The sequence below is a fragment of the Beta vulgaris genome, chromosome 4, assembly GCF_026745355.1.
Source record: "Beta vulgaris subsp. vulgaris cultivar EL10 chromosome 4, EL10.2, whole genome shotgun sequence".
Taxonomy (NCBI): Eukaryota; Viridiplantae; Streptophyta; class Magnoliopsida; order Caryophyllales; family Amaranthaceae; genus Beta; species Beta vulgaris.
The window spans coordinates 41285794-41301459 of NC_079205.1; the positions used below are offsets into that span (position 1 = coordinate 41285794).

At 36.4% G+C, this 15666-nt stretch overlaps 1 protein-coding gene across 1 annotated transcript; it reads left to right on the forward strand.

Annotated features, from left to right (window-relative positions):
- Positions 1-400: 400 nt before the first annotated feature.
- Positions 401-10622, forward strand: LOC130591141 (uncharacterized). The gene is made up of 5 exons (XM_057394069.1): positions 401-499; positions 7930-8739; positions 9022-9151; positions 9512-9772; positions 10549-10622. Exons 1-5 carry the CDS (start codon positions 401-403, stop codon positions 10620-10622), a joined length of 1374 nt encoding a protein of 457 aa, XP_057250052.1.
- The last annotated feature ends 5044 nt before the right edge of the window (positions 10623-15666 follow it).

The following is a 15666-nucleotide window of genomic DNA, read 5'->3' on the forward strand; positions in this document are numbered from 1 at the left end:
ACACTTGGGTTAGGTTCCGCTGAGTAGCAGGTGAACTTTGCTGAGTGGTGGCGAAGTAACTTTTTGTATTTTCCCCACAGACGGTGCCAAACTGTTTCCGTTTAGAAATTAAGGTTAATGGCCAGTGCTGAGCAAGTCTCTAATCCCAGCAGAGCTGGTTATCTGTTTACCGGAATCCTGCAAAACACGTAAAACTACCCCGGGGGTTGTTCCGTGATCGCCCCTCCCACGCTCAAGTCAGTTGATGATTGAGGTAGAGAGAGAGTCTAGAGTGAGAAACTCGGGTTAGTTGTGTGAGAATTCAATATCTTTGCCTTGATAGGACAAGGGGTATCTATAGTGGTGAGGACCCCTAGGAAAAGACCTTTTTGATAGGACAGTTTCCCTAGGGATTGGCAAGATGGCCCTTTTTGATATGATTCTTGTGGGACCCCCAGGGAGCCCAGAAAAGGTTAAGAGCCATGTCACAGCAGGTGAGACCCACGGTGCTTGTGTGGCGGTGCCAGCTGGCATAGGGCCTTTGACCAGACTCAAGGGGCCCAAACATATATACTTTATCATATTAACATATACTATATCATTTTAACATACACTATATTATTTTAACATGCACTATATATATCATTTTAACATACACTATATCATTTTAACATATACTATATCATTTTAACATACACTATTTCATTTTAACATACACTATATCATTTTAACATATACTATATCATTTTAACATACACTATATCATTTTAACATACACTATATCATTTTAACACACACTATATCATTTTAACATACATTATATCATTTCAAAACACATAATCTGATGTCAATATACACTGTCAAAGAACTATCACAACAACACTATCATTTGAAAATACACTGTTGTTGAGTTCCCAGTTTTGAGTTTTGAATGATGACAAACCACATTGAACTATTATATTGCATGCATGTTTTTGTTTACATGTGTAGGTGCCAAAGTACAAGTTCAATGGATAGAAAGACGAAGCTAGTGAAGCCAAGTCTTAACGAAATTGCATGAAGACCAAGATCAAGTTGTAGCTTTTAGGTCTTAGATGCAATGTAAGTGGTATAAAGGTTTTGATGCACTATAAAGGTTTGAAACTCGAGAGATGAGCTAGTTGTGAATGACAAGTAACCTCGGGTACTTGTCATACACAACTACAAGTAAAACTTGGTTGATTGGAACAGTCTGGGAACAGATCTGAACCAGTCCTCTAAGGTTTACTTCATGCATTCGTATTTAAAAAAAAAAAAATTTCTTTCCGCGTAAAATTGATTTTCAAAATACACTGATGCATGGTTTGTTATGTGAGCAAGATTTCTTAAGTATGGTAAGTGTGTTATATGATATTATATTGAGTATATTTTCCTTGGAATAATTTCCATACTTCCGAGGAAAGTATACTCACATAATATCATGTAATATTTACTTACCAAAGGCTTATTTAAGAAGTACTGGTAGCATTCAAACCTTAAGCTTTTGCACGCATATTTTCATAATACTCCAAGCAAAAGCACTTGATCTCTTGAACTCTCAAATCCAAGCATAAACCTGAATACCACATAGATCTTAAATTACTCTCATTCTAAGCGTGTAAGGCTATGTTGTTCTTGAGAGAAAAATTGATTGTAATTGAGCATTTTGTGAGTTCAGTTTGTTGGGGAAGTTGATCAGGGATCAACTTCATTTGAACGATCATAGTTGGTGGTTGAGTCGAACTTCCATAGGTGGAAGTTAGGGAATCAACTTGTGCATAGGTGCATAAGTGATTGAGTGTAATTCTTTTGTTATTCTGGGTTGATTAATAAAAGAGTGAGTGAGTGGAGGACGTAGACTTATTAGAAGTCGAACCTCGTTAAATCCTGGTGTTGTTTATTCATTGCTTTTATTTCCGCTGCTAGGGAACTGTTCTTTTACTGTTCTTACTATAATCGAAAAAGTTACAACATTCGGACAAACACTCAATTCACCTCCCTTCTTAAGTGTCTCTTGCACTTACAATTGGTATCAAAGCCTAACTTCTTGAAAGGGTAACACCTAGAGAAGGAGGACATAATGACTACTCAAGAAATGACCAGTGGACCCAGAGGATCAAGGCTACCAAAGTTCAATGGAACTAACTATCCTTGGTGGAAGAATTGCATGAGAAATCTGATCATTGGCACAAACTATGAGTGCTAGATGATCATCAGGAATGGACCAAGGAAGGTGGCTAACAATTCAGATGGAGCAGAGAAGAAGGAGAGTGAGTACACTACTACAGATCTGAAGACCTTCGAGAAGAACGCAAAGGCCATGTCACTACTTCAACAAGGTATTGCTAGCATGCTCTACTACTAAGGAAATATGGGAAACCTTAGAATTAGCCTATGAAGGCACTAGTGAACTCAGGAGATCTAAAGTTGATATGCTTATGTCTAAATATGAAACTTTTGATATGAACCGAGATGAAAATATAAGAGATATGTTTACTCATTTCATTACAATTATCAATGAACTTAAATCTCTTGGAAAAGACTTTACTAATGAAGATTTGGTGAGAAAGATCTTGAGAAGTTTGACAGGTAAATGGCTGCCCAAGGTGACTGCTATTTAGGAGGCTAAGGATCTAACGAAATTGTCCATGGAACAACTTATTGGGTCATTAATGACTCATGAGATGTTGGTGGAGTCAAAAGAGGAAAGCACAACCAAAAGTCGTGGGTTAGCTTTGAAGGGTGAGGAAATGATGAAGATCTTGATGATATTGGTCTCATGGCTAAGAGGTTTGAGAGGAGTCTCAGAACGCAGTTCAAGGGGAAGTCTTGGAAGAACAAGGGCAACTTGAAGAAGATCAGTTCCAGCACTGGTTGCTTCATATGTGGAGAAACTGGACACATGATCAAGGATTGTCCAGCATGGAAGAATGATAAAGGAGGACAGAGAGAGAAGAAAATGACTAAGAGGGCTATGCTAGCCGCCTGGGGTGATTCTGATTCAGGTGGTGAAAGCGGGGAAGATGAAGCCCTAATGTGTGTGACCGCCCGGATTGGAGACATAGATCAGAAGCAGACTAGTTTAGGAAAGAAAGGACACATGTGCTCATGCAGGAAGCAGCTCTTCCGACGAAGAACAGGTAACTACTCTAATATGCAAGAACAAATGAGATTTGTGATAGAGATGAGTTACTAGTTTTATTGATTCTGCTATTGAAAAAATGTTAAGGAAATGCTGCTTATAAAGCTAACAAAAAGAAGTTGAGAGAGTAACTCGAAACTTAGACATAAGTGAAAGTCGTTCTGCTGAACTTGAACTTATTTGTACAGAACTGAAAGAAAAAATTTCAGAGTTGAAATAAGTTTGGATCAGAAGAACATTGAGCTTGAGTGCTAAGAATCAATCAGATTTTTCAAAAACTGACTTTTATCAAAATAATGATAGATTTAGTAAACTCAAGGAGGCTGAAGTTGAAGTATAAATTTCGAGTTACTCAAACAGAAAAGCTTTGCTTTAGAACATTCTATTTAATTTTGCTCATAACTATCTAATTGATGAGTGGAGAATTGTCAATGAGTATGTGGTTGAAAGCTTTTTTGCTGCACAGTGGTCCTAGTGTTAATGTCGAAGTTATGTTTGAATATGAGGGTAAGATGTGATCTTCAATCCGATTATATGAACTAAAAAGGCAGAACATTGTGACCACGTTAACGCCAGATTGGTCTCAAACTTAAGGATGAGCTTCATATCTTGCCATTGCTGCAGAATTTAATGAAGCTCAACTTAAGAAACTTGAAACCAAGAAAATTTAAGTGATGTTGAGACAGATGAATAGGTTGCTCGATGCTTAGTATTTAACATTCTGACTTCACAACCTGTAATCCTAGAGGTTTGGATTAGGATATTCTGAACCAGTTCCCAACAGCCACCAAAGTTGGGAAGAGATGAGACTTGGATTTCGAATTCAAGAGAGGTAAGTAGTGTTGCAAAGGACATGCACGTTGTACCTATGCGGTAAGAATGGTCATGTTATTAATACTTGTTGGACTAAGCAAAAACATGATAAAAGAAATCAGTCTCATGTTCACAATTCCTTATCAGAAGGGTACACACACAATTGGTCTAACAATGGAAAACATGATAAAACTAAGAAGACCAATGTAAAACAAATCTGGGTTAGAAAGGACAGAGTCAAACCAGTTGCCAAGGCAAGGAACCAAGAAAGTCTGGGTTCCTAAAACTAAACCTTGATTTGTTTGTGCAGGTTAGAGTGAGAGCAAACCATACTGGTATTTGGACAGTGGTTGCTCAGACACATGTCAGGAGATAAAAGTCAATTTCTCTCACTCGTAGCCTATGAAGGAGGAAGTGTCACCTTTGGAGACAATAGCAAAGGTTTGATTAAAGGTATAGGTAAAGTTGGTAAGACACTTTCTCAAGGATTAATGATGTTTACTATGTAGAAGGTTTGAAACATAACCTCTTGAGCATTTCTCAACTATGTGACAAAGGAAACCATGTTGAATTTGAAACCAATCTTTGTCATATAGTAACACTGAAACAAGGGAACTGGTCTGCAAGGGATTTCGACATAACAATGTTTACATAACATTTTTAAGTCAGATTCCAAAGACCAGTGCCACTTGTCTTAGTGTTAAAAAGGATGATCATTGGCTGTGGCATAAGCGACTTGGACATGTAAGTTTTTCTTTATAAATAAACTGAGATCTCAAGACTTGGTGAAAAGTTTACCTAACATCAAGTTTGCTGCAGATCATATTTGTCATGAATGTGCTAAATGTAAACATGTCAAGTCCTCTTTTCAGCCAAAGAAGTTTGTAAGCACAACTAGACCTTTCGAACTTGTACACATGGACTTGTGTGGGCCCATGCGCGTGCAAAGTCGAAATGGTCATAGTTATGTGTTTGTGTTAGTTGATGATTATTCTCGTTTCACTTGGACAATCTTTTTGAAGTTTAAAAATGAAACTTTTGAAGAATTTGAAATTCTGGTAAAACAAGTCCAAAACAAGATTAGTCATCAACTGGTCTCTATCCGGTCTGATCATGGTTCTGAATTTGACAATGTCAGCTTCGTAACCTACTGTAATGATCATGGTGTATCTCACAATTTTTCAGCTCCTAGAACTCCACAACAAAATGGAGTGGTTGAAAGGAAAAATCGCACTCTAGAAGAAATGGCAAGAACAATGCTTCTAGAGAGTGGTCTTCCTCGAAACTTCTGGGCTGAGGCTGTGAGTACTCGTGTTATATTTTGAACGAGTAATGTTGAGACCTTTACTGAAGAAAACACCTTATGAGCTCCTTAGGGGAAGAAAACCAAACATCACACATTTACGTATTTTTGGGTGCAAATGTTTTGTACACAACAATGGTAAATCAAGTTTGGACAAGTTTGACCCTAGGAGTGATGAGGTTTTCGTTGGATACTCTTCACACAGCAAGGCATACAAAGTTTTCAATAAAAGAACCTTGTGTGTTGAAGAAAGTATCCATGTCTTGTTTGATGAGACTAACATGTTCAGCAAGCATGTGCAGGTTGAAGATGCTGATGAGTTCGAAATTGGTATGCTGAACTTTATAGGAGCTAAGGATGGAGAAGGTGTTGAACCAGGCTCACCACACAACTCTCATAGAGAGAGAGTCTGGTCCAGCACAGAATCAGGTAGCTCAAGAGGTAAGGAAGGAGATAGTGACTCAGATGCTCATCCACATGAAGATGATGCAAGTGAGACCACTATGGAAACTGGTTCACTGCTCAAAACAACAATGAGACAGGGGGAACCAGTACAGGAACAGGTTCAACATTGAAGGCACAAATGAAACATTGAAATCAAATCTTTTAAGTACAAGTCCTCTCACCCACTGATTAATCATTAGTGAATTAACAAGGGGTGCAGACAAGGAATCTACTTTGCAAAACTTTTGTGCATTCTATTCCTTCTTATCAATGTTGAACCACTGACTATAAGGTTGCTTTAACGGATCCAGATTGGGTTCTAGCCATGCAAGATGAACTCAATCAGTTTGAGAGAAAATCAAGTATGACATCTTGAACCCAGGACGGAGAATTGTCTGTTATTGGAACTAAATGGTGTTCAGGAACAAATTGGACGATTCAGGAATTATAGTCAGAAACAAAGCTAGGCTAGTGGTTCAAGGGTTTAATCAACGGAAGGAATTGATTATGATGAAACCTTTGCTCCAGTAGCCAGGCTTGAAGCTATCAGGATATTAATTGCATTTGCTGCTCAAATGAATTTTAAACTCTTTCAAATGGACGTTAAGACAGCCTTTCTTATGGCTATTTTGAAGAAGTGTTTATGTAAAGCAGCACCCTGGCTTTGGGATAGTGATTTGCCAAATCATGTTTTTAAACTCGATAAAGCTTCTATGGTCTAAACAAGCTTCTAGAGCTGGTATAGAGACTTTCCGTTTTCTTTTAGAAAATGGTTATAAGAGAGATCAGTTGACAAGACACTATTCTTGAAAGAAAGGGGAACTGATCTGTTAGGTCCAAATATATGTTGATATTTTTGTTTGGAGCTACTAATCCTGATTTGTGTAAAGAGTTTGCAGATTTGATGAAGAGGAATTTGAGATGAGTATGATGGGAGAGCTTGGATTCTTCCTTGGTCTTCAAATCAAGAAACCAAAGATGGAATCATGATCCATCAACAGAAATACCTCAAGGAGCTGCTGAAGAGGTATGGTCTGCAAGATAGCAAGTCCTATGAAACACCTATTCCAACTTCTACAAAATTGAGCCTTGATGAGAAGGGAAAGGATGTTGAGGGCAGCTATACAGAGGTATGATTGGCTCTTGCTTTATTAACAGCCAGTAGGCCAGATATAGTGTTTTTAGTAGGGTTGTGTGCGAGATTTCAAAACAACCCTAAAGAATCTCACCTAAAGGCTGTTAAAAGGATTCTTAGGTATCTCAATGGTACTGATGATTTGTGTTTGTGGTATCCAAAGGGAGCAGCATGAGCCTCATTGGATAACAGATGCTGACTTTGCTGGTTTTATTGTGGACAGGAAGAGTACTTCTGGAATGGCCCACTTCTTAGGTTCTTGTCTCATTTCATGGGGATCTAAGAAAAATTCTGTAGCTCTATCCACAGCTGAGTCTGAGTACATTGCTGCTGCTTTGTGTTGTGCTCAACTCTTGTGGATAAAGTCACAACTAAAGGATTTTGGGGTCTGTTTCGGAAGTGTTCCGATTTTATGTGATAACACAAGTGCAATCAATATTTCGAAAAATCCTGTCCAGCATTCTAAAACCAAGCATATTGAGATTAGGCATCATTTTCTAAGGGACAATGTTGAAAAAGGTAATGTTGAGTTGGAGTTTTGAGGTCAGAAGATCAACTAGCTGACATATTTACAAAACCTTTGAGCAGAGAAGTGTTCATCAAGCTTCGTACCTTGTTGGGTACCGGTATGATTAAGATTAGACAATGAGCTCTTAGGTCTTGACTTGTCCCTTTGGCTAGTCAAATGATGTCATTTGTGTATATATTTCTTTTTCTTCTGTACATTTTTTTTTTTTGCTTTTTAGGGCTTACAAAGTTCTTATGCGATGCTGAACTGATCATCTTAGTACTTGGATACTTAAGCATAAGTCTTAAAAAGGTAAGTTGGCACAGACCAGTTGTAGACCACTTGGGAACCAGATTCTTGAGGCGATTATTCTCTGAATACTTGGTTTATTTTTCAATTTTCAAATTAGGAAAATAAATGAAGTGACGGTTATAATTAAGGCAACTGCAGTTTGCGAAGAACGGATATATCCGTTTGATTTTTTTTCTTTCTTACCTTCTTATATATATTCTTGCATGTGATCATACTTTCCTTATTTCTCTCTCATTATCTTTGATCACATATTTTCCTGTTTTTGTTTTCTTTAGTTACAGAGTAAATTCAGTCTCATCATATCAAAAAAAAGGAGTTCAAGGTTGGTCGAAAAGGAGGTTGAAGAATCTCCTGAAATTGAAACGACGCAAGCAAATGAAGTGGTTGATCCGGTTGTAGAGGAAGAGGTTGAAGAAGAGGAAGAAGTTCCTCTGATACGGAGGTCTTCAAAGAAGCCAGCAACTGCAAAATCCACCACTACAAAATCAACAACACCAAAAATCACCACAAAAGCGGTTACTTCAAAATCAACTGCCAAAACCGCCCCTCCCAAAATTACAAAAACCACCACTCCCAAAAAGCCTGTCACACTAAAATCAAAGGCTCCTTCACCAAAACCGGTTGAGGAGTCTAAGCCAGAGGAGTCGGAAAAGATGGAGGAGTCAGAATCTGACAAGGAGTCGGAGCCGGGGGATGTGTCTGAACCGCAGAATCAGGAGATGGAGGAAGAAGAAGTTGAGAAGGAGGAGGTTGTAATAGTTGAAAAGGTTGTTGCCCAGAAACCGTCATCCAAAGCGGTTAAGTCTGTTGAGAAACCGGTTCCCAAACCCATTCCTACTAAACCATCAATCAAAACCACCAAGCCCAAAATTTCTACCCCTACAATTGCACCCCAACCAGTGGAGAAATCAAAGAAGAAATCTGATGCTGATGTTGAGGGGGAAGTTCCTAAAAAGGAGACTGTTAAGGCTGGTGCTAGCAAGGGCCCTAGGATAAAGACGGTTGCTAGGAAGGATGCTGAATCTTCCAAAGGCAAGGAGATCATGGAGCAGGAACTAGAGTTTCCTGCTGACAAAAAGAGGAAGGTGCCTGCTACTGCTACTGCTGAGGGTTCTAAACCCAAGAAAAGTAAGACTATTACTCCTGCGCCTTTATATGATTTGAGGGATAGGTCTATACTGGTTGGTTTTTCTGTTGCAAAGAGTTGGGTTAATTAGAAATTCTTGCATGAGGTTAAGGAAGCCCTAGATTTTCAGAAAGGGTATGTCTTTTTTGCCAAAGAACTTGATGTGTTTATGCCTTTGATTGAGGAATTTTATGAACACCTGCATACTAAGGATGATGGGTCCTACTTTGCTTTTGTTAAGGGCACTCCCATTAATTTATCTGAAAAGAGTCTGGCTGAAATTCTCAAAGTCCCACACAAGGGACTGGATGAGTACTCAAGGGAGAACTGGCCCACAGTTAAAGGCCTCACAGCAGAACAGATCAGACCAGGTTGTTCACTGGTCCTCCTGACCCTATCAGGGGTAACATTGGCCATCTAAGGGAGCCAATCATGAGGATCTTTCATACCATAGCCTCAAAGATTGTGTTTCCCAGAGCACAGGCGCATGAATGTTCGGTTAATGGATAGTGTTCTTATTTACTGTCTCATGGAACATATTCCAGTCAATCTCCCTGCTATGATTTTGGGTCACATGATCTGCTGTGTGGAAAAGGCCAAGCATGCACTGCCCTATGGAGGATGGCTGACCTTAGTGTTCACTCATTGGAAAATTTGTATGGTGGGAGACTATGGCACCATGTCTCACCTTACGAATCAGATTATAGGTCAGAAGGGCATGTCATATGCAGGTGGTGTTCTGAAAATGAAAAGTGCAGCAAAGGGTGCTGCTATTGGTGAAGGGACCAGTACAGAATCAGTTCAGGCTACTTATGCCTTGGTGAAGCAGTTGAGTGACCAGAATCAGATGATGCAAAATATGCTGAATAGTGCTACTCAGCTTTGCACTGATCTTCAGGAATCCTACAAGCGAGTTGAGATTCACCTTGACAAGGCTGGTATTCAGGGTAGAGAGGATTCTGAGGAAAAGGATGAGTCATCCCATGCTGCTGGTGATGAGGATGATGAAGAGGAGGAGGAAGAAGATGAGGAGGAAGAGCAAGAAGAAGAGGAGGATGAAGAACATGAAGAAGATGCTTCAGAAAACCTTGAGGAGGAAGAAGATGATGGGACTGAAAATGAGCTCTGGAGCTGATTGATTCTCTTTTCTTCTTACTATCTTTTGCTGCTAACCCCTCTTTTTCTTAACTTTCTATCTGGTTACCCCCTTCCCAAATTACAAAAACAATTGATCTTCTGTAATTTGGTCTACTACTGGTCTGTAATAACTCTTAATTAGGACAAGTAGCTTTTGGTACTCTGCAGGAACTTTGGTAGCATCAGCATCCCTAAATGTTGTTAGCTGCCTATTTAGCTTGAATTTTAGTTTATATTATGTTCCTTTGATTGTACCTTGATTTATTTTTATGATGCCAAAAGGGGAAGCAGGTGGAAGTTCTGTGATCTTTTCCACCAAATCTTAGGGGGAAGTAGATCTGGTGCTATAAACTGTGTGTGTTGCAGCAACTAGAACAAGGCTGAATGCCTTGTTAGAGGTGGCAGACTAGACTTGATCTGGAAGTAAGTGTATTCAAAGCACTTTACTTCTTTTCACCCTAATGACTTAGAAATAAGTCTGAACAACTACGATGTTCTTCTTGCGAATGCATGTTTAAGTCTAAGAGCTCTGAGTCTAATTAGTATTTGCCTATGGTACTTAGAAACTCTTTCTTAAACTGTTGTCAGTTAGTTGTGAACTGGTGTACTTGTAAATATGCTTAATCTGCAGGAACAGTACGAGACCAGTGCCTTGAGTTCTTTCTTAAGAATTCAAATCTTTTGAAAAAGTTCTCAAAACAATGATATTATTTGCAGGGGAACTCAGGTTTGTCATCATCAAAAAGGGGGAATTTGTTGAGTTCCCTGTTTTGAGTTTTGAATGATGACAAACCACATTGAACTATTATATTGCATGCATGTTTTTGTTTACATGTGTAGGTGCCAAAGTACAAGTTCAATGGATAGAAAGACGAAGCTAGTGAAGCCAAGTCTTGACGAAATTGCATGAAGACCAAGATCAAGTTGTAGCTTTTAGGTCTTAGATGCAATGTAAGTGGTATAAAGGTTTGAAACTTGAGAGATGAGCTATTGTGATGACAAGAACTCGGTACTTGTCATACACAACTACAAGTAAAACTTGGTTGATTGGAACAGTCTGGAACAGATCTGAACCAGTCCTCTAAGGTTTACTTCATGCATTCGTATTTTAGGAAAGTTTTCTTTCCGCGTAAAATTGATTTTCAAAATACACGGATGCATGGTTTGTTATGTGAGCAAGATTTCTTAAGTATGGTAAGTGTGTTATATGATATTATACTGAGTATATTTTCCTTGGAATAATTTCCATACTTCCGAGGAAAGTATACTCACATAATATCATGTAATATTTACTTACCAAAGGCTTATTTAAGAAGTACTGGTAGCATTCAAACCATAAGCATTTGCACGCATATTTTCAGAATACTCCAAGTAAAAGCACTTCATCTCTTGAACTCTCAAATCCAAGCATAAACCTGAATACCACATAGATCTTAAATTACTCTCATTCTAAGCGTGTAAGGCTGTGTTATTCTTGAGAGAAAAACTGATTGTAATTGAGCATTCTGTGAGTTCAGTTTGCTGGGGAAGTTGATCAGGGATCAACTTCATTTAAACCATCATAGTTGGTGGTTGAGTCGAACTTCCATAGGTGGAAGTTGGGGAATCATCTTGTGCATAGGTGCATAAGTGATTGAGTGTAATCCTTTTGTTATTCTGAGTTGATTAATAAAAGAGTGAGTGAGTGGAGGACGTAGACTTATTAGAAGTCGAACCTCGTTAAATCCAGGTGTTGTTTATTCATTGCTTTTATTTCCGCTGCTAGAGAACTGTTCTTTTACTGAACTTACTATAATCGAAAAAGTTACAACATTCGAACAAACACTCAATTCAGCCCCCCTCTTGAGTGTCTCTTGCACTTGCAACTGTATCATCACAAAATACACTATATCATTTAAACATACACTATATCATTTGAAAATACACTATAATGTCAAAACAAACTATATCATATCAATATACACTATCAAAAAACATATTATATCATTTTAGCATACACTATACTGTATGTTAAAACATACTACTTCATCACAACAATGACACAATTACAAAATATTAATTCAAAAATAAACCTAAAAAAAAAAAAAAAGCAGAACTCCAAAAATCGAACAAAAATCAACATAATTTATCATACAAACAATAAAAATTGCACAAAGAATGAACGAAGAGTAATTCAACCTAAAAATAAAAGACGGATTGAACTAAAAAACATAAAAACTCCAAAAATTATAAGAAATTATAGTAAAAACAAAAATCAACAACATAATTACCATCAGTGTGAGAAGTTCTAGTAACCTCCGGAACCTTTGCACGATCACCAAGAGATGAACGCAAACCTCTACGTTTTGGAACATTTCGATTACTGATCGTCTTCTTTCCCATTGCTAAATTGAAAATTCAGCCGAGAAGATTAACCATGATCAAAATGAAGAAGTTAGGGCTGATAAGATTACACAAAACTGACCTTGAAGAGAGAGAAAATGAAGAACTTAGAGCAAAGAAGTTTTGATTGAGAGAAAAAATACAGAAGTTAACACAGAACGAAGTAGTGGGAAGAAGCTATGAGGAGAGAGAAAATCAAATGAGACAATATCTAAACAAATCTGAGGAGAGAGAAAATCTGAGGAGAGATAAAAACTGAAGGCGCCAAAAACTGAAAAGCGTAACAATAAAACGCACGCGATATGGATCGGGTGCACACTAATTAGTGTGCACCGGGTTCATATTAGTTTTTTTTATAAACTCATATATAAATGTCTTAGTTAACTAATAAATGTACTCCCTCCATTTTCTGAAGATCTTCCCTCTTTTCGTTTAAGTGCATTTTCAGAAGATCTTCCCTCTTTTACTCTATTTCTTATTTGGAATTTTTTTTTTCCTTTTTACCCTCTCATGTCTCTATCATGGTCCACCATTACATTATTAATTCGATTTTACTCCATTTCTCTCTCATACTTTAACCCCTTTTTATTTGTTTATTTATCTTAACCCCTTTCTCTCTCCTACTTTACCCACCCCATACCCTACACAAATGGATCCTCCTTGATATCTGTAGGAACAATAACAAGGAAGATCTTTAGAAAACGGAGGTAGTATCACTTAAACTAATAAATATCATGTTTAAACTGATATGTGTCTCAATCACATATTGGACTAAGATGGTCTCACAAAAGACCTTTTGATTATATAAGTAGTTGTTGCCTCGGGTCATTGCGTATAACTTGTTTAATATTTTTTATGAATTCAATTGAAATACATGCCTCCATATCAACGTAAACATTTAGATGACACGTAACTATCTCCAATATTACTTCATAATTTTCGATTACTATTGAGTACTGAAAATGGATCACTTTTTGAAGTCAAATGTTGTGTCAGTTATGAACAAAGAACAATTGCTTATCTTAGATGAGTCACTTGAATATAAGTAAAAGTGACCCATTTAAGGCAAAAGGTTATTTGGGTCTAATAGGTAGCTTTTTATCTTAAGTAGACCACTCATATATAAATTTATAAGTAACTATTCAAGACAAATAGTTGTCGGCGTCTCACAAACTCATATCATACAATGGATCGATCCTTTAATGTATTGTCTTGAGTTATCATAAAAAAATTTTTAGGTGAGGTATAACTCTAATGAACAAGTGTTGTAACTCTAATCTAATCGTGTGGTTGAGATTCATTCTCATTTCTCATAGAAAAAGTATTCTCATGTGATCTTGCCTTTATATATATATATATATAATATATATATATATATATATATATATATATATATATATATATATATATATTATTTTTTACTTTATTTGATGTCGATTGTTGAAGACTTTAAAGTTGAACGCCATACATTTGAGCGCTATAAATTTGAGCATGGGACGTTTACGTTGTTCCACGCTCTACGTTGTCATGTTTCCTGTGTGGTTGTAGTTGTCGGTTTTAACATGTACCACGTTGTTTATTAACGTCCACCCCCTTCGAACTTCGACTTCTTTAACTTTTGTCTGTTAGACTTGCCACCTCAAAACATTGATGGACATTTGTAAACCTAATCCACCTAATAAAAGAGTGTGTCAGTATGACAGTATGTGATCTCAATTTTCAGCATATTAAATTGAAGTTCAAAAATTAATTAATGGATTTTCTTCTAAAAGTAAGATTTGATTATATTTGTGCAAAAAAGCTGGTATCTTGATACTATTCGAATTCTAGTATAATCTTCAATTTGGCTTGACATCTTAGGTATAGTATATGATCATGTAACATATTAGGTGATATGACACCTAGAGTATGACCATTTGATGAGTTCGGATTGGTGTCTTATAGTAAAATGCTAAGATGTCATCTCATAAAATTTTTGGTATCAAAGGTAAGTCAATTTGGTATGAAAATAAAATCATTTGATATCAATATCAAAATAAATCTTACTTGGTACAAAATTGTAAGTTTGGTATCAAATGACTCTATTTTAATATTACTTTGTGGTAGCAAAATTTTTGTGAAATGTCATTTTGACATCTCACTATGAGTTACTAATAATTTCTCCCATTCGATTATGTTACAAAAATCCCATAGGATTTCTTTCTCTCATCAACGTTTTCCTTCCTCCTCAAGAAGTTTGTCATGACTTATAACACAACTCACCTAATACATCTTCCTCATGACAAAGAAAAAGGATAAGAGACATAAAACATCTTTTTTATCAAAAATATGATAATATAAGTATCTATATATAATCTCAAAGAATTAATGTTTTTGGGTATTGAAACAAATTAAATTAGTATATTTTTCAATATAACCATTGTAAGATCAAATCTATACAAATATATTAAAAGGCGTGCGGAAAATAAGGAATTGTGCCACGTGGCACTCTCCCTAGGGAGTTTTAGTTCATATAATCCTTGTATAATTAAAAAAATTAAGAAATTGCATAGCATAAGGTTTGATCCCGAGACCTCAAGTACACATATAATAAAGAAAGTTCTAACCACTAGGCTAAATTGTATTTAGTGTTATTATTATAAAGTATTATATTGATAAATGAATTGTTTTCTTACCCCGGACATAGCCCAGACCTAATAACTAGTTAAAAGATATAAAAAAAAAGTTCAAAAGTAATATGACAGTTCACATGTCAGGTGGCTGTTGGTTTGCTAAGTCATGAAATTTGTCATTTTTGGACTTATTTCATGGTTTTTGTCTTCTTTTTTTTTTTTTACATCACTATTTCATGGTTTGTCATGGGATGAAAAAATGTGATTAGCAATGACGACGTATACGACTATGTTCATTTCACCTTATTTTTGCTTATTTCAGTTCTGATCAGATCAGTTCAAATCATGCTTATATTTAAAAACTCATTATTAATATTAATACTATTATTTACTAGTACATTTGTTCAAAAGGATTATTATTGTTGTACTTATTAATTATTAATATTAGTAATTATTATTAATCACGTTGTTATCATTATAAATATCATTGTTATCATTATTTTAAGTTATTTTGTTGTTATTAAATAATAGAAAATGAAAAGACACACACGTGTTAAGAACATACGTTTGGCGCAAAGATGAGAAATATATAAAATATGATAGCTCAAATTCATGACAACGAAACCACTAAGTTCGGATCACATTTCAAAATAAGCTAAGTACGAGATACAAATTATTAATTTAGATTTGGTATACGTCTTCCTACCAAATTCCAAACCTCTCTAGCTATTTGAAGTTGCACACTATACATTTCT

Excerpts from the sequence above, each read along its gene's own strand:
- LOC130591141 (XM_057394069.1), top strand. The coding sequence starts at position 401 with ATGGCCCTTTTTGATATGATTCTTGTGGGACCCCCAGGGAGCCCAGAA. Across the intron at positions 8,740-9,021 it reads CTGCTGACAAAAAGAGGAAG|GGCACTCCCATTAATTTATC; the intron begins GTGCCTGCTACT and ends GCTTTTGTTAAG. Across the intron at positions 9,152-9,511 it reads AGCAGAACAGATCAGACCAG|GTGGTGTTCTGAAAATGAAA; the intron begins GTTGTTCACTGG and ends TGTCATATGCAG.